Source organism: Melospiza melodia, chromosome 3 (genome assembly GCF_035770615.1).
Source record: "Melospiza melodia melodia isolate bMelMel2 chromosome 3, bMelMel2.pri, whole genome shotgun sequence".
Classification (NCBI taxonomy): Eukaryota; Metazoa; Chordata; class Aves; order Passeriformes; family Passerellidae; genus Melospiza; species Melospiza melodia.
In genome coordinates this window covers 139,168,438-139,185,767 of record NC_086196.1, presented here as the reverse complement: position 1 = coordinate 139,185,767, position 17,330 = coordinate 139,168,438, and the positions used below count along the sequence as shown (strand labels likewise).

Sequence of the window (17,330 nt, the reverse complement as noted above, 5' to 3'; positions counted from 1 at the left end):
CCAGGGCATCCTCCAGCCCAGAAAATCCCATTTTTCTGCCTCTGCTCCCTCAGCCTTTGGATGCTGCTTGATCCATGGGCAAGGAGTGTTCCTGAAGCCAGGGAGAGGCTCTTTTTTGGGAATGACATCTCCATCCATGAATCCATGGATCCATCCCTCCATCCATTTATGGATCCACGAATCCATCTATGCATCCATGGATCCATCCATGCATCCTCTCTCCATCCATGAATCCATTCCACCATCCATCCATGGATCCATCCCATCATCCATCCATCCATCCATCCATCCATCCATCCATCCATGGATCCATCTATTCATCCATGGATCCATTCATCTATCCATCCATCCATGGATCCATCCCTCCATGGATCCACCCCTCCATCCATCCATGGATCCACCCCTCCATCCATCCATCCATCCATCCATCCATCCATCCATCCATCCATCCATCCATCCATCCATCCATCCATCCATCCATCCATCCATCCCCTGGAACTGACAAGAGCCAAGTCCTGGGACCTCCATCCCAGTTTGTTCCCCACTTCCAGAAACCCCTGGAAAGGTGGGATAAGCAAAGCAGAGGAATTCCACACCTTTTGTCCCCTTTTCCAGGGAATTGTCCTGCTGAACCCTCATGGAATTGCCCAAGCCCAGGTTGGATGGGGTGTGGAGCACCCTGGGATGGTGGAAGGTGCCCATTCCAATTTGGAACCTGCAGCTTTTCTACAGATTTCCAAAAATCCTGATTAATCACAATCAATCCAACACCTGCAATCCTGATTAATTCCAGCTCCTTCCTCTTGCAGCTCTCACCTGGAGCTTTCTCTGGAGCCTTTTTTCCCCTCTCCAGCCAAATTGCAGCTTCATCTGGAATTGTCTCAGACCATGGAATTAGAGCTTCTAAAATCAATTCCCTCCTAATTATCCCCTTCCCACTACTTTGCAGGAGCCTGTAATTACTCCAGGTTCATTTTTCCCTGGAATACCTGGAGAAATGTGGGACACTCCAGCTGCTCCACCTCGGCAGCCTGCTGGCACTAAAAGTTGCTCCAAGCCAAGATTTTCCCCCCCTTTTCCTTCAGGAATCTCTTGCAGAAATTCCCAATAAATAGAAATTAGTTTTTCTTCGGAAGGTGAGTAAAGTTTGTTCCCCCTTTTTCTTTGGGAAACTCTTGCAGAAATTCCCAATAAACAGAAATTATTTTTCTTTGGAAGGCAAGTGAATAATGAGTGAAGTCAGACCTGGGTATGAAAATATCCTGACAGGAAATTTAATTCGGGATGAGATTTTCAGTTTGGGTGTGCTCAGGCTTCTGCTCCATGTTTGGGTCAGTGTTGCTCCAAGTTTGGATCCAGAAATGAAAAATTCCACAAAATCCAACACGGTTGGAGCTGAAGGGGTCACACCCAAGGGGCTGCAGGCAGGGATTGGGCACCGAGAATTCCACCCTGGAATCCCGGAATTGCTTTGGGTGGGCAGGACCTGAAAGCTGATCCCACTCCAACCCCGACCTGCTACAATCCCAGATTGCTCCAAGCCTCATCCAACATTTTCTGGGCACTTCCAGGGATGGGACAGCTTCTCTGGGAATTCCATCCCAGCCCTTCACAGCCAGGAATTCCATCCCAAAATCCCACGTAACTGCTCCGTGTGGAGAGAGCAGTTGGATAACAGGGAACCCTCCAGCTCCAGAGTTAATTTTTTCCATTCTCCTGCTCCAGCAGAAAATAATTTTCCCTGGATGATTTTCTGGACAATTTTCCATGCATGATTTTCTGGGAAATTTTCCATGGACAATTTTTATGGATAATTTTCCACGGATGATTTTTCCGGATAATTTTATGTGGATTATTTTTTTCCAGATAATTTTCCACTGATTCTTTTTCCAGATAATTTTCTGCAGATGATTTTCCAGACAATTTTCCATTGATGATTTTTCTGGATAATTTTCCACATATTATTTTTCCAGATAATCCTCAGATTAATTTCCTGGATAATTTTCCATGGATGATTTTTTTTCAGATAATTTCCCACTGATTATTTTTCTGGATAATTTTCCATGGATTATTTTTTTCAGATAATTTCCTACTGATTATTTTTCTGGATAATTTTCTGTGGATTATTTTTCTGGAAAATTTTCCAAGTATTATTTTTCCAGATAAATTTTCGCTGATGATTTTCCAGGTTTATTTTCCACTGATTATTTTTATGGATTATTTCCCACTGACTATTTTTGTGGATAATTTTCTGCAGATGATTTTTCTGGAAAATTTTCCACATATTATTTTCTGGGTAATTTTCCACAGATTATTTTTGTGGATAATTTTCTGCAGATGATTTTCTGGAAATTTTTCCACTGATTATTTTTCCAGTTAATTTTCCACGGATGATTTTCCAGATAATTTTCCACAGATTATTTTCCCAGATAATTTTCCACAGATGAAACAAGGATCCCTCCGGAGACACAAAGGACTCGCGCTGTGCCAGGATCTCCATGGCTGGAGAAGAACAAAGGACGGGGCCAAGCTCTGTTTCCATCCCGGACACTCCAGGGATGGATTTAACCCTTCGGAATCCGGATCTTTGTGTCCCTATCAGGTAACGGAGCAGCTCCCGCCTTTTCTCTGTGGGATGGGTTTTCCATAGGAAAATGATCTCTGCTCCGGGTTTGGAATGTGGCTTCGGGCCTTTGGCTCCAAAAGAAAACAGGGACAAGGAGGGGACAGAACCCCCCAGAGAGAAAGCTAAAGCTCCTGGGTTTTGTGCACATTCCTTAAGGATTGGGATCTCTGCCTGGTGTTATCCCTGCATTCTGCACAAGGAAAACCTGCTCGGAAAGGCTCAAAAGTCCCAAAAATCCCAAAAGTCCCAAAAGTTTGGGAATGGGACCACAGGCTCCGTAGCCACTGGATCACGGCTGCCTCTTGGATCCATCCCTGGTTGTGTCTCTGCTTTTTTCACTGGATATTCCCCTTGCCTGGCTGTGATTCCCATTCCCACATCCCTCAGGAGTGTCCTGTGGTGGCTTTTTCTGCTCAAATCCCAAAAAATTTGAGATTTCAAATTTCTTCCATCCAGCCTCTCCCAGGGCATGGAACCATGGGAGAACATCCCGGGGATTTTCTCCCATCCTGGAGTGGTTCTGAAGGTCTCCCAGGAGAACAGAAGACCACGGAAAACACCTGAATTCCAGCAGGATCCCAGTATTCCCACCAGGCCATCCCTCCTCACACCAGGATTTTCCAGGAGGGGTTTTGATGGATTATTCTGTGCCACAGGAATCTCATGGGTCTTATTCAGGATGTGGAGGCCCCCCAGTTTTTCATCCTTCCCCCTTGTGGAGATTTTCCAGTGGGAATTTCCACCTGGGAATGACCCACAGGCAGGATGTGGCTCCTGGATGCTTTGGATGTGTCCTGGAAAGATTCCCAGCCCGGAAATTCCCAATCCACGAGCTGGGGGCAGGATTTTTGGGATGCTGTTGCCCATCTGGGGGGGTTAGGAGCTTCTCCCTCGTCCCTTTTCCTTGGATACTCAGCACCCTGGGAATGCTCTCGGGGACCCTCTGGAGCTGGGATGAACCCACCAGGATCCAGAGGCACCTGGATGAGCCCAAACCGGGATCACATTCCCGGGAATTGTCTGCTGGTGACAGCCACAGGCACAGGGAACAAAGGGAGCCGCGGGGACGTGACTCCCTGCTCATTCCGGAGGGTCTGGATCAGGCCCTGGATCAGGTATCCCGCCTTTTTCCAGGCCTTTGATCAATGGCCTTCATCAGCGGCTCGTGAATTATTCATGGGGCGCCCGGATCAGCTTTCCCAAGCCTCTCCCTCCTCCTCTCCTCCTCCTCCTCTAGCTGATTTGGAGCTCCAGCTCTGCCTCAGTTTTATGGGAATTCCTATTCCATTCTCTGCCTTCCTGGAGAGGTGTTCCCAATCCTCTCCCTCCTCCCTCTTCCAACTCTTTTCTGGGCAAGGAGGATAGGCTGGAATTACAGACCACGGGAATTCTTTTCCTGCATTGTTACCAGCATTCCCAGAGGGTTGTTCCCAAAATTCTCCCTCCTCTCCCCCAACTGATTTGGAGGACAGGCCAGAGTTCCAGCACTCCCCTGTCTTAATGGAATTTCCTTTCCTGCTTATTCCTTGCATTCCTGAAGGGATGTCCCCAAAAATATCATGACCTCATCCGACTTAATCCTGGATAAGGAAAGGGGCTGGGATTCCGACACTTCCTCAGTTTAGTGGGATTTCCTATTCCAAATATACCCAGCAATCCTGAAGGGACATTCCCAACTCTCTCCCTCCTCTCCACTCTCCTTCTCCTCCAATTTATCCCTGGAAAAGGAGGAATTGCTGGAGTTCCAGCACTGCCTCATTTTAATGGGAATTCCTATTCCATATATTCTCAGCGTTCCTGGAGGGACATTCCCAGCACCAGCTCCTCTCTTCTCCCCCCAGCCCTCCCAGCCAGGAATCCCTTCCCAAGATCCCACAATCCCAAGCTCCCCTTTCCCACTGGAAGCCATTCCCTGCCTCCTGCCCCTCCAGCCCTTGCCCAAATCCCAGCTCTCCTGGAGCCCCCTTGGGATGGGGAAGCGGCTCCAAGGATTCCCTGGATCCTTCCCTGATCCAGGTGTCCACAAGGGCCCTTAAATCCCATCCTATTCCCAGCTCAATCCTTCCCACTATCCAAGGTGGTTCCAAGCCTCATCCAACCTTTCCTTGGACACTTCCAGGGATGGGGCAGCCCCAATTTCCCCGGACACAATCAACCCAACACCTGCAGGAACTGGAAAATCCAGGAAAACAACATTCCAGCATCAATTTCTGCCTGGACAATCCACCCCAAAAATTCCAATTTTCTTCAAAACACGGAAATTTCATGGAAACAATCAGCACAACTTGGGAAAAATTGTGTGCTGAGCACCGCAGAATTCCTGGGGTGGATTCCTCACCCCCAGCACTGGAAATTGCCAGGAAATTGGGAATTACCTCCCACCTCCAAAGGGAGGTGGAGCTGCCTCTTCCTGCGGGATGAGATCCATGTGGGCCGTGGGAAGGAGGGACTCACCTGTTGGTGAAGACTTTGCTGTAGTTGAACACTTGGATCTCCAGGATCTCATTCCCATCGATGTTGGTCGCCACTGGCCAGCGGAAAGTCTGGGAAAAGGAGGAGAGGGATGAGCTGGGAGCTTTTGGGAAAAGGAAGAGATGGACAAGCAAAGATTGGCTGGGAAAAGGAGGAGAGGGATGAGCTGGGAGCTTTTGGGAAAAGAAGAGGGAAGAGCCAGGAGGGTTTTTGGAAAATGAGGAGATGGATAAGCCAAGAGGGTTTTGGAAAAGGAGAGGAAAGAGCTGGGAGGATTTTGGGAAAAGGAGAAGACGGAAGAGCCAGGATCAGTTGGGAAAAGGAGAGAGGAACCAGGAGAGTTCAGAAAAAGAACGACTAGGATGATCTAGGATTTTTTTGGGAAAAGGAGGACAGGGATGAACCAAGAGTGCTCCAGGGAGCAGCAGTGGAGGGGATGGAGAAAAGCCTCTTTTCCCAGGAAAAGGGCAACTTTTCCCAGGAAAAGTGATTGTTTCACAAGGATGTCACTAAGGATGTGCCCAGGGCCAACTATTCCATGGATTCACATGTGGAAAATATGAGTACAGACATTGGATGAGGATGGGAATATGGACCCAGGCCGGGAGAGCTAGGAATGTGCAGCTGGATCAGGGCAGGATCCAGGGAATCCTTGGAGCCGCTTCCCCATCCCAAAGGGGCTCCAGGAGAGCTGGGATTTGGGCAAGGGCTGGAGGGGCAGGAGGCAGGGAATGGCTTCCAGTGGGAAAGGGGAGCTGGGGATGGTGGGATCTTGGGAAGGGATTCCTGGCTGGGCTGGGATTCCCAGAGAATCCCTGGCAGTGTCCAAGGAAAGGTTGGAGCACCCTGGGATAGCAGGATGTGTCACAGTTGGAACTGGATGATCCCTAATTTCCCTCCCCTCCCAAACCATTCCACGATTCCACAAAATATGATCCCTTTCCTTTTTTTTGTTTTTTGCTTCCCAAGGCAAATCCCTGTGTCAGCCCAACCCTCTGGATTCACGGATTTCCAAACCCCCACAACTCCCAGATCCCCCCTTCCCAAGCCACTCCTGGTGCACCCCGGGTTGGGAACGTGCCAGAGGCAGTGGATCCGGGATCCAGGATCCCTCCCAGGAGCAGCAGAGCGGGATTGAAAACCACGGGAAGAGAATTTGCTCATCCAGCAGATTCCCAGGAAGGAACCGGTGCCTCCTCAGCACTTCCCGAGCTATTTATTCCCGGATTTAATTGGTCTGCAGAGTCAAGGAAGCAAAGGGAAAATTACTGGGATATAAAGGGAAATGGGAAATGGCGCCAACGGATCCTGCAGCAGGATTTAGCCCGAGCTCCCAATGTGGGGATGGAATTTCTCCTTGGTTTTTTCCCAAATGTTTTGATGCTCCAGGAATTGGATCCGGTGATCAAATCACCCGGAAATCCCAAGGTTATGGAATCAAGGAGTTGGAAAAATCCTTGTGGATAACTGAATCCAAGAATTCCCAGCGCTGCTGGGGCCACCCTTGGTCCCTCTCCCCACATCCATGTGGATTGAAATCCCTCTGGGAATTCCACCACTGGACAGCCCTTTCCAGGAAGGAATTCTGCAGGAATGCCAAATCTCTCTGGCCTGAGGAGTTGCCCTATTCCCACTTTTCAGGGCTCTGCACCAGGAGATTTCCCAGAGAGAGGAGGGGAAAAATGTGAATTTTCCCAGCCAGATTCCCTTGTCCCTGTCCAACCTCCATCCAAAAGGTGCTGGATGTGCTTTGGGATCCACCAAATCCCAGGAAATCCACTCCAAACCCAAGGAAAGGCAGAGGAAGTGGCAGCAATTGTGGGGGGTGACATCTGGGATTCACTAAATTCTGGGATGGCGTTTGCCAAAGGAAAAGCGGGAAAATAACCCTGGAAAAGTCGTGGCTGGAGCCACAGGCTGATCCCAGGGGTTTTCCAAGTGCTGGGAAAAAACAATGGGAAACTGGGAAGGCCCTGGCACAGAATTCCCAGAAAAGTCGTGGCTGCCCCTGGATTTCTGGAAGTGTCCAAGGCCAGGCTGAGCAGGTCTTGGAATACCCTGGGATCAGGAAAAGTGTCCCTGTCCCTGGAGTGGGATGGGTTTTAAAGTCTCTTCCCACCCAAAATTCCATGGTTTGTGTTTCCTGAAATGATTGGGAAAGGTGTCCCTGTCCCTGGAATGGGATGAGTTTTATGATCTCTTCCCACCCAAAATTCCATGGTTTGTGTTTCCTGGAATGATCGGGAAAGGTGTCTCTGTTTCTGGAATGGGATGAGTTTTAAGGTCTCTTCATGCCCAAAATTCCATGGTTTGTGTTTCCTGGAATTGGCAGGAGCAGCTCCTGCCTCAGGGCCTGTTCAAAATTATCCCAGGAAATTTCATCTCCCAGGAATTTGGGCTCCTTCACTCCCAGAGATTCCCTTCCCTCCCAGGCTGTGAGGGATCTGCAGGAAAAGCCTTTCCAAGATGAAATCCTTTGGGATTTCAGCACGGAACACAAACATTCCTGATTAACTGGGGAGCTGTGCACAGCCTCTGGAATATTCAAGGATCCAGGGCAGCAGAGGGTTTGCAGAATTCTTTAAGGAATGAAAAAGAAAATAATTGGAAAAGAAACAGAGTGGAACCAAACAAATGGAAACCACTGGGGTTTGAAATCCAAATTCTGCCTGGGGGCGGATCCTGATTTATGGAAAGAGGGGGCAGGAAAAGAGGGAATTAACACAGAAAAGATGGGGCAGGAAAAGAGGGAATTAACAAGGAAAAGAGGGGGCAGGAAAAAAGGGAATTAACATGGAAAAGAGGAAAAAGGGGAATTAACATGGAAAATAGGGGCAGGAAAAGAAGGAATTACCACGGAAAAGAGGGGCAGGATAAAAGGGAATTATCATGGATTTCCTCAGCTCTGAGATCACAGAATCCAGGGATTATTGATGTTGGGAAAACCCTCTGGGATCATCGAATCCAAGACGTGGGAATAGAACAATTCCTGGAGTGCCACATCCAAGAATTCCTTGGAAACCTCCAGGGATGGGGACTCCAAACCTCCCTGGGAACCCCTCCCAAGGCCTGGCTGCCCGTTCCATGAGGAATTATTCCCAAAATCCGGCCTCAAATTCCCTGGCACAGCCTGAGGCCGTTTCCCCTTTGCTGTCCCTATTCCTGGGAAGCAAAGCCCGACTCCCGTCCTGCTCCAGGATTTGGGATCTGCCATGGATAATCCGAGTGGTTTGAACTCCAAATATTCCCAGGAATTCCCTGTGTCCACAGGAGGGTGGAGATTCCCTGGATATTCCCTCAGCAGGAAGGATTTGATCCAGGAATGCCCCCATGGCATCGCAGAACCTGTGGCTGATCCAGGAGGGATTTGCTTCCCTGAAAGTTCTGGAATTCCAGGCTGGGCACAGCTCCTGATCCAAACATGATCCCAACCATTCCCAAATATGGTTTTCCAATGGCATGTGCTGAATGGGGTGGAAAAATAATCCCAGAGGGCTAGTGGGAGATGGAGTTGGATGGGGCTTGGAGGGGGAAAAAATTCCCCAAAATTTGGGATATTCCAGCCCTGGAAGTGTTCACGGGATGGTTTCGGCAGGAAAGGAATTTAAATCCCATCCCATTCCATGGGCAGGGAAATTTCCCTGTCTCAGGTTGCACCAAGGGTTTTCCTTGGACACTTCCAGGGATCCAGGGGCAGCCACAGCTCCTCTGGGAATTCTGTGCCTGAAGGAAAAAGAAGGAATTTCGGGGGGGGGGGGGAATCCCAACTTTTTCCTCCCGAAACAAAGGAAAATGGAGCCAAAATCCCAGCAGGATTTTCCCAGCTTGGATGAACAATTTTTCCTGAAATTCATGGCAGAAAACACAGAAATTTTTATGTTTTTAATTGATCCCTCAACCCTGGAAAATTCCACAGGGATTTTCCCACCTGTGTCCAGCCAGGAATCCCATTTGGCCCCTGCCAGGAGAAACCTTGGAGCAGACAACGAAGATGCCAAGAAAAATGTGGGAACAGGGATTTCACCAGGACTGGGCATCCTGGGTATCCACCTGGACAGGGAATCCTGGGAAAACAAGTGGGATTTATGGGATAAAAAAGATGGAAAAATTCTCCTACCTCGTCAAACTTGGCCTCGTCCTCGCAGTTTTCCAGCACTCGAGTGTAGAAGGAAAGTCCTGGAAAAGAAAAAGAAGGAAAAGAGGTGGATATAGGGCTGGGAGACTCTGGGACACCCTGGAATTTTGGGATCTGGATGGAAAAATCCCACTGGAATTCCACATCCTGGGAGAGACCCCTTAATCCTGTGGCATCTCCCTGCTCCAACCCTTCCCAATCCGGGAGCATCCCGACTTTTCCTGAAGGTGGAATCGTTATCCGTCGGTTCTCCAGGGGGTATCCATGAGTGATATCCCTCATTTTCCAGCCCCATTCCCAAGAGGAAGCCTCTCCTGGCAGCTCCTTGTGATCCATTAACTCCCGGCTCCCTAATTAGCCCCGGACACAAATGCAATTAAGCCGGGATGAAGTGGGAATTCCCGTGGGAAAGCGACTCTGGAGCAGAGTTCAGATCCTGCTGGAGCTTCCCAAAAAATGGGCCAGGTGATGGAAATTCCCCGTTTTCCTGCCTTTTCCCCAAAGCCAGGCTAAGAACCCAGAATTCCCAAAAATTCTGGAGTCATCCCTGGTTTTTTCCATGTGTTCATGGATCTGGGAGCCCTTTGGATGTCCCAGGATTCGATCCCATTCCCAAACCCCTGATGGAAAACCGGGACAATCCTAAAGGCAAAGCTGACCCGAACCCCCACTCTGGATCCTCACAGGATCCCTTGGGAATGTGGGAGCCAAATGCAAGCTGTGGATGGAGAGGAATCTCTGATATTCCAGGATTTTGGGAGCGGATTTTGGCCATGGAATCCATTCATCCAAGGCCAGGCTGAAAAACTGGAATTCCTAGAAATCCCTCAAGTCATCCCTGGTTTGTTTTCATGTGCAGAACAAGGAGGGGGAAAAATGGAATTGCAACAGATACAGGAGACCTTTGGAGCTGCCAGGATTTGATCCCATTCCCAAATCCCTGATGGAAAACTGGGAGAATCCTAAAGGCAAAGCTGAAAGCTCTGGATCCTCACAGAGTCCCTTGGGAATGTAGGACTCAAATCCAAAGCTGTGGATGGAGAGGAATCCCTGATATTCCAGGGTTTTGGGAGTGGATTTTGGCCACAGAATCCACCCATCCAAAGTCAGGATGAAAATTCGGAATTCCCAGAAAATTCTGGAGTCATCCCTGTTTATTTCCATGTATTTTTCCGAATGGATCTGGGAGCCTTTTGGAGCCATCCGGGTACAGTCCCATTCCCAAATCCCTGATGGAAAACTGGGGGAATCCTAAAGGCAAAGCTGAGCCTCCACTCTGGATCCTCACAGGATCCCTGGGGAATCCCGTGGGATTCCCTTGGGAATGTGGGAGCCAAATCCAAAAATCCAAAGCTGTGGATGGAGAGGAATCGCTGCTATTCCAGGATTTTGGAGCAGATTTTGGCCATGGAATCTGCCTTTTCCCTCCACTTCCAGAGCAGGATCCACCGCTTGCCCTCCCTGGCTGCTCCCATGGATCCAGAATTCCATCTGTGCCTCAGTTTCCCCCAGTTTGGAAAACGCTGCAGCTCCTGGGATTCCCAGGAGAGGAGGAGCAGCACCGCTTCCCACTCCAGCCTCGGGGATGCTTTATCCCGGATTTCTCTCCTTCCTCTCCCACCCAGGAGCTCCGGCAGATCCCACTGCCGGATGGGGCTGGGATGGGGAAGGGAATCCCATCCAGGAATACCTGGGGAATGAGGAATATCCATCTGGGAGCTGGGATCCTGAGCTCCTCATTCCATGCTCAAGGGTCCAAAGCTTTTCCGGAGGTGCTGGAAAAGTTTTTCCCAATGGATTTTGGGACTGAGCGCCAACAGGAAACATTCCAGGCCTGGGATTCCAGGTCAGTGTGCCTGGAACACATCCTATCCCACCCCAGGGCTGGACAGGGCCTGGATTAAGGAAGGAACCATGGAAAGATGGAATTATTTTTGTTGGAAAACCCCTCTCAGACTGAGTCCATCTTTCCCTGATCCGTGTCCCCAAGAGCCACATCCACAGGGATTTTGATCCCTCTGGGAATGGGGATCCCACAGCCCCGGGCTGCTCCTTCCAGGCAGGAATTTTTTCCAGGGAATGATTCCCATGGGCACTGCCACTTCCAGGCAGGAATTTTCTCAAAGGAATGATTCCCATGGGGCTCAGGACAGTGTGGATTTAATCCAAGGGCCAAAATTCCATCAGGGATTTAAGGAATCGCTTGGAGAGGACCAGGACACTTCCCAGGAAGCATTCCCAAATTTTCCTGGAGCGAGGGGGCAGCAGAGCATTCCCGGGGAAACTGAACGAGGGAGGAGCTCTCAGAGGGGGTGGATTGGGATGAGCTTTAGGATCCCTTTCATCCCAAATCATTCCATGATTCCAAGATCATGGAAAACTCCTGTTTTTCTGCTCCAGAATCCACGGCATGGCAAGCAGATCCCAAAGGATTATCCCGCTAATTTATCCTTAAAGATTTTTCCCATCCCCTCATCCCGAGCCGGCTCCTGCATCCCATGGAATATTCCAGCCCAGATTCCATCCTGGATTCCGGCCCCAGAGCTCTCCCACATCCCAAAACATTCCAGCTGCCTGTCCAGGAGGTTCCCAGTGATCATCCCGTGAATTCCCAGCGCACACACAGCTGGTCCCTCAGTTTCCCATTGGATACAAGGAATTTGGGAAAGACACCCAGAGGCTTTGGAGGGGAATTTTTATCCCTATGGATCTGAGGTTTGGTGCAGCTTTGGAGCAGGGAATGAGCCCAAATCCCGCTCAGAAATTTGGGAAAGATGTGAGAAACTTTGGAGCTGAAGGTTTTCCTCGCAGATCCGAGGTTTGCTGAGCTTTGGATGAGCCCAAATCCCTCTCCAGGCACATCCAAGGGATGGATCCATCCGGATCCGCTTCCCGGATCCAACCACACCTGGAATTGCTTCCTGAGCTGCTTCCCCTTTTAGCAGCTGGATTTTCCTGGCCAGGACCTGGATGAGCCTGGGAAAAGGAATTCCCACCTGGAAGCATCCTGGCGTGACCCTAAATCCCCTTTTTCACGGGAATTTGTGGATGGAAAAGGGCAGGAAAAACCCTCAGGACCCTGATCCAACCATCCCGGAAATTCCTTCCTTGGAATTCCAGAATCCCAGAATGGTTTGGGTGGAAAGGGACTTTCAATCCCATGACCCTGTTCCAATCCCAATATCCCAGGGTGCTCCAACCTTTCCTGGGACACTGCCAGGGATCCAGGGATTCCCTGGGAATTCCAGCCCAGCCAGGATTCCCTTCCCAAGATCCCACAATCCCAAGCTCCCCTTTCCCAGTGGGAAGTCATTCCCTGTTTTCCAGTCGGGACCCAAAGCCGGGACAGATCCCAAAATTCCCAAAGTCCCACTGGGAATTTGGGCTGGATTCGGGAGCAGGAATGTCCAGAACCAGAAATTTGGGATCGCCCAGGGCTCCATAGTGGATTTCCTGGGAATTCCACTTTTTTTCCAGGCATGTTCTTGGAGCTGGAAGCACGACAGGGAGCTGACAGTTAATTATCCCTGATTAATGATCCCGAGCTCATTAAGAGCAGGGGAAGCTGATCCAGGCTGGTGATGGAATTCCTGGAATTCCCCTGCTGAGCTGGGATCGCTGTTCCTGCCTTTTTCTCACTGATGGAATTCCTGGAATTCCTCGGCTGAGCTGGGATCCCTGTTCCCGCTTTTTTTCTCAATTATGGAATTCCTGGAATTCTCCTGCTGAGTTGGGATCGCTGTTCCCACCCCCATCCCACTCTCCCTCCATCGATTCCCAGCCTCTGGAAGAGCTGGGATCCCATCCCGAGACTTTCCCAAGCCTTGGAAAAGCTCCGGCAGCTCCGGAACTTCCACAGCCCCGGGGGAATTTTTGCTCCTTCCCAAGGAAATCTTTGGAGCTGCTGCGGATCCCGGTGGGAATTTCACCTTGGGAATCCATCCCCCTTTTCCCCGGATAAACCCGAGGGGAGGGGATCCCAAAAAGAGCAGGTTTGGTGTCGTGCGTGGGGAAACTGAGGCAGGGATGGATGCTGGGATTCCCCAAATTCTGTCCCTCAAATTCCACCCCCAAATCCGGACCCCAATTCCCGATTGCCAAATCCTGTCCCTCAAATTCCACACCCAAATCCTGCTCCCCCAAAATCCTGTCCCCAAATCCCACCCCAAAATCCTGTCCCCAAATCCCACTCCTCAAATCCCGATCCTCTAAATCCTTTCCCTCAAATCCTTCTCCCCAATTCCTGCACCCTAAATCCCACCTCCTCAAAATCCTGTCCCCCAATTCCTGCCCTTCAAATCCCACTCCTCAAATCCTTCTTGGCCAATCCATTCACCCAAACCCCACCCCTCAAATCCCTCTCCCCAAATCCTGCTCCACCAATCCTGTCCCCAAAATCCTGTCCCTCAAACCCTGATCCTCCATATCCTTTCCCTCATATCTGTCTCCCCAATTCCAACCCCCAAAATCCTGTCCTCCAATTCCTGCCCCTCAAATCGCACTCCCCAAATCCTTCTTCTCCAATCCACTCCCCCAATTCCTGTACCCCAAATCCTGCCCCACAAATCGTGCACCTCCAAACTTCACCCTCTAAATCCTGTCCCCGATTCCTGTCCCTCAATTCCCACTCCCCAAAATCCTGCACTTCCAAACCCTGCCCTCAAAATCCCGATCCCAAATCCCTCTACCCCAATTTCTCTCCCATAATCCCTCTCCCCCAATTCCTGTCCCTCAATTCCTGCTTCCCAAATCCTGCCCCACCAATCCTGTCCCCAAAATCGTGTCGCTCAATCCCTGCCCTCCCAGTTCCTGTCTCCCAGTCCCTCTCCCTCAGATCCCGATCCCCCAATTCCTGCTCCCCCAATCTCTCTCCCCCAAATCCTTCTCCCCCAAATCCTTCATCCCCAATTCTTGCCTCCCAACCTCTCTCCCTCAATTCCCAAATCCTGATCCCTGATCCCCCAAATCCCTCTCCCCCAAATCCTGATCCCAATTCCCACTCTCCAATTCCCAATCCCCCAATCCCTCTCCCCCAATTCCTGCCTCCCAGTCCCTTTCCCCTAAACCCTGACCTCAATTCCCACTCCCCAATTCCCGACCCCCCAATCCCTCTCCCCCAATTCCTGATCCCAATTCTCGCTCCCCAAACCCTCTCCCCCAGATCCCTCATCCCAAATTCCCTCTCCACCAAATCCCTGTTCCCCAAATCCTGATCCCCCAAACCCTCTCCCCCAGATCCCTCATCCCCAATTCCCTCACCCCCACATCCCTCGTCCCCAATTCCGTCTCCCCAAATCCCTGTCCCCCAATTGCCGCTCCCGGTACCCCGGAACGCCGCCTTGGCGATGCGGTCGCCTTTGCCGCGGAGGCCGGAGACGGAGCGGAGCTGCAGCACCAGAGCCATGGCGGGACCGCGCGGGGCTGGGGAAGGAGCCGCGGCCACCGGGGCGGGCTCGGGGCCGGGCCCGTGCGGATCCAGGCGCTCGGGGCGGGCCCGGGGCGGGCTCGGAGCAGAGCCCGGGGCGGTTCGGGGCGCTCGGTGCGGTGCCGGTGTCTGATGCGGTCCCGGTGCTCGGTGCGGAGCTCGGTCTGGTCCCGGAGCGGTCCCGGTGCAGAGTCCGAGGTGGTCCTGAGGTGGTCCCGGTGCCCGACGCAGTCCTGGGGTGGGCTTGGAGCGGAGCCCGAGGTGGTCCCGGCGCCCGATGCGGTTCCGGGGTGGTCTCGGTGCAGAGCCCGAGGTGGTCCCGGAGTAGTCCCTCGCCAAATGCGGTTCCGGGGTGGGCTCGGAGCGGAGCCCGAGGTGGTCCCGGGTTGGTCCTGGTGCTCGATGCCGTCCCGGGGCGGGCTCGGAGCGGAGCCCAAGGTGGTCCCGGGGCGGTCCCGATGCCCGATGCGGTCCTGGAGCGGTCCCGGTGCAGAGCCCGGTGCGGACCGAGGCGCTCGGTGTGGTCCGGTGCAGCGTCTGGAACCTGATGCGGTCCCGGTGCGGAGCCCGGTGCGGAGCCCGAGGTGCTCCCGGGGCTTAATGCGGTCCCGGTGCTCGGTGCGGAGCCCGGTGTTGAGCCCCGTGACGTGCCCGGAGCCTGACGGGGTCTCGGTCCTGGTCCCGGTGCGGTCCCTGGGCCGGTGCCGGTGGCGGTCCCGGTCCCGTTCCCGGTGCCGCGCTCCGGAGCTCGGCTCGGTGCGGGCTCGGTGCCGGTGCGGAGCTTCCCCCGCTCCCGGCACTGAATTATTCAGCAGCGGGGCCGCCCCTCCCTCTCTCCCGCCTTCCTCCCCTTTCTCCTCCTCCTCCTTCCCCTCCCTTCTCCTTCCCTTCCTTCCCTCCCCTCTCCTCTTTTTCCTTTCCTTTCCTTTCCTTTCCTTTCCTTTCCTTTCCTTTCCTTTCCTTTCCTTTCCTTTCCTTTCCTTGAAATTTCCTTTCCTTGAAATTTCCTTTCCTTGAAATTTCCTTGAAATTTCCTTTCCTTGAAATTTCCTTTCCTCATTTTTCCCCCTTTTTCCTCTTCCCCTTTTCCCTTTTTCCCCTTTCCCCCCTTTCCCTTCCCAGCTGCAGGAATTTGGGAATGGGGGAACTGAGACAGAGCTCCATGGGATGCGCACTCCCCGCCCTTCCCAAAAAAATCCCGGGAATGTTGTGGAGGAGCCGAACCCCTGGGGAGGAGCGTCAAGCACCGGAGGGCAAGGAAAAGAAACCTCCGGGAATCCTGGAATTCTTGGGGCTGGAAAAGCCCTCGGAGCCTGCACCTGATCCAGGTCTCCCCAAATCCACAGGGATTTGAAATCCCCCCAGGAATGGGGATTTAAAGCCTTTCCAGGCAGGAATTGTTCCCCATATCCCAGAAACCTCCCCTGGCACAGCTGGAGGCCGTTCCCTCATCCCGTCCCTCGTTCCCTGGGAGCAGATCCCGATCCCGGCTGGCTCCGATCTGCCCGGATTCCTGCCGGGAATTCCCCCGGGAATTTACAGTCCTGGGGTGGGACGGGGAGGGATTCCCAAAAACTCCCAAATCCCATGGAATCACAGTTCGGAATGTCCAGGTGTGTCCCGGGATGGGGCAGAATTCCCAAAAAATCCCAAATCCCATGGATTCACAGTTCAGAATGTCCAGGTGTGTCCTGGGATGCCCAAAAAAGCCCAAATCCCATGGATTCAGAGATGGAATGCCTAGGTGTGTCCTGGGATTGGGCAGAATTCCCAAAAAATCCCAAATCCCATGGATTCATAGCTGGGAATGCCCAGGGATTCCCAAAATATCCCAAATCCCATGCATTCACAGTTGGGAATGCCCAAGCATGTCCTGGGATTCCCAAAAAAGCCCAAATCCCATGGATTCACAAATGGGAATGTGGGATGGGGAGGAATTCCCAAAAAATCCAATGGATTCACAGCTGGGAATGCCCAGGTGTGTCCTGGGTGGGGAGAATTCCCAAAAAAGCCCAGATCCCATGGATTCACAGGTGGGAATGGGCAGGTGCATCCTGGGGTGGGGCAGAATTCCCAAAAAAAACCGCAAATCTCATGGATGCAGAGGTTGCAATGCCCAGGGATTCCCAAAAAATCCCAAATCCCATGGATTCAGAGGTGAGAATGTGGGATGGGGCAGAATTCCCAAAAAATCCCATGGATTCAGAAGTGGGAATACCCAGGTGTGTTCCGGGGTTCCCAAAAGAGCCCAAATCCCATGGATTCAGAGATGGGAATGCTGGGTGGGGAGGAATTCCCAAAAAATCTCAGATCCCATGGATTGACAGGTGGGAATGTGGGATGGGGCAGAATTCCCAAAAAAATCCCGAATCCCAGGGATTCACAGCTGGGAATGCCCAAGTGTGTCCTGGGATTCCCAAAAAAGCCCAAATCCCATGGATTCACAAGTGGGAATGAGGGACGGGGCAGAATTCCCAAAAAAAACCCCACAAATCCCATGGATTCCCAGGTGGGAATGCCCAGGTGTGTCCCCAGATGGGCAGGATTCCCAAAATCCCAAATCCAAATCCCAAACAGGGCAGGATAAATCCGGCCCCATTCCCTGGGACTGGGCTGGAAAATCCATCAAGGGCTCAGGGAGAGGAAAAGGGAAATCTGGGAATCCTGGGAAT

At 51.8% G+C, this 17,330-nt stretch overlaps 1 protein-coding gene across 4 annotated transcripts in view; it reads right to left on the bottom strand.

Moving 5' to 3' along the window:
• Positions 1 to 14,813, bottom strand: part of OTOF (otoferlin) — a 103,521-nt gene extending 88,708 nt beyond the window's left edge. For 2 of the 4 annotated variants that reach the window (XM_063153229.1, XM_063153232.1), the window contains exons 1-3: positions 14,559 to 14,813; positions 9,216 to 9,274; positions 5,081 to 5,169 (exon numbers count right to left, since the gene is read on the bottom strand). In XM_063153229.1, the coding sequence (XP_063009299.1) occupies positions 5,081 to 5,169; positions 9,216 to 9,274; positions 14,559 to 14,637 (227 nt within the window). In that variant the 5' untranslated portion in view covers positions 14,638 to 14,813. The remainder of the gene's footprint in view (positions 1 to 5,080; positions 5,170 to 9,215; positions 9,275 to 14,558) is intronic. The other 2 variants (XM_063153230.1, XM_063153231.1) reach the window with 1 other exon arrangement.
• Between the last annotated feature and the right edge of the window lie 2,517 nt (positions 14,814 to 17,330).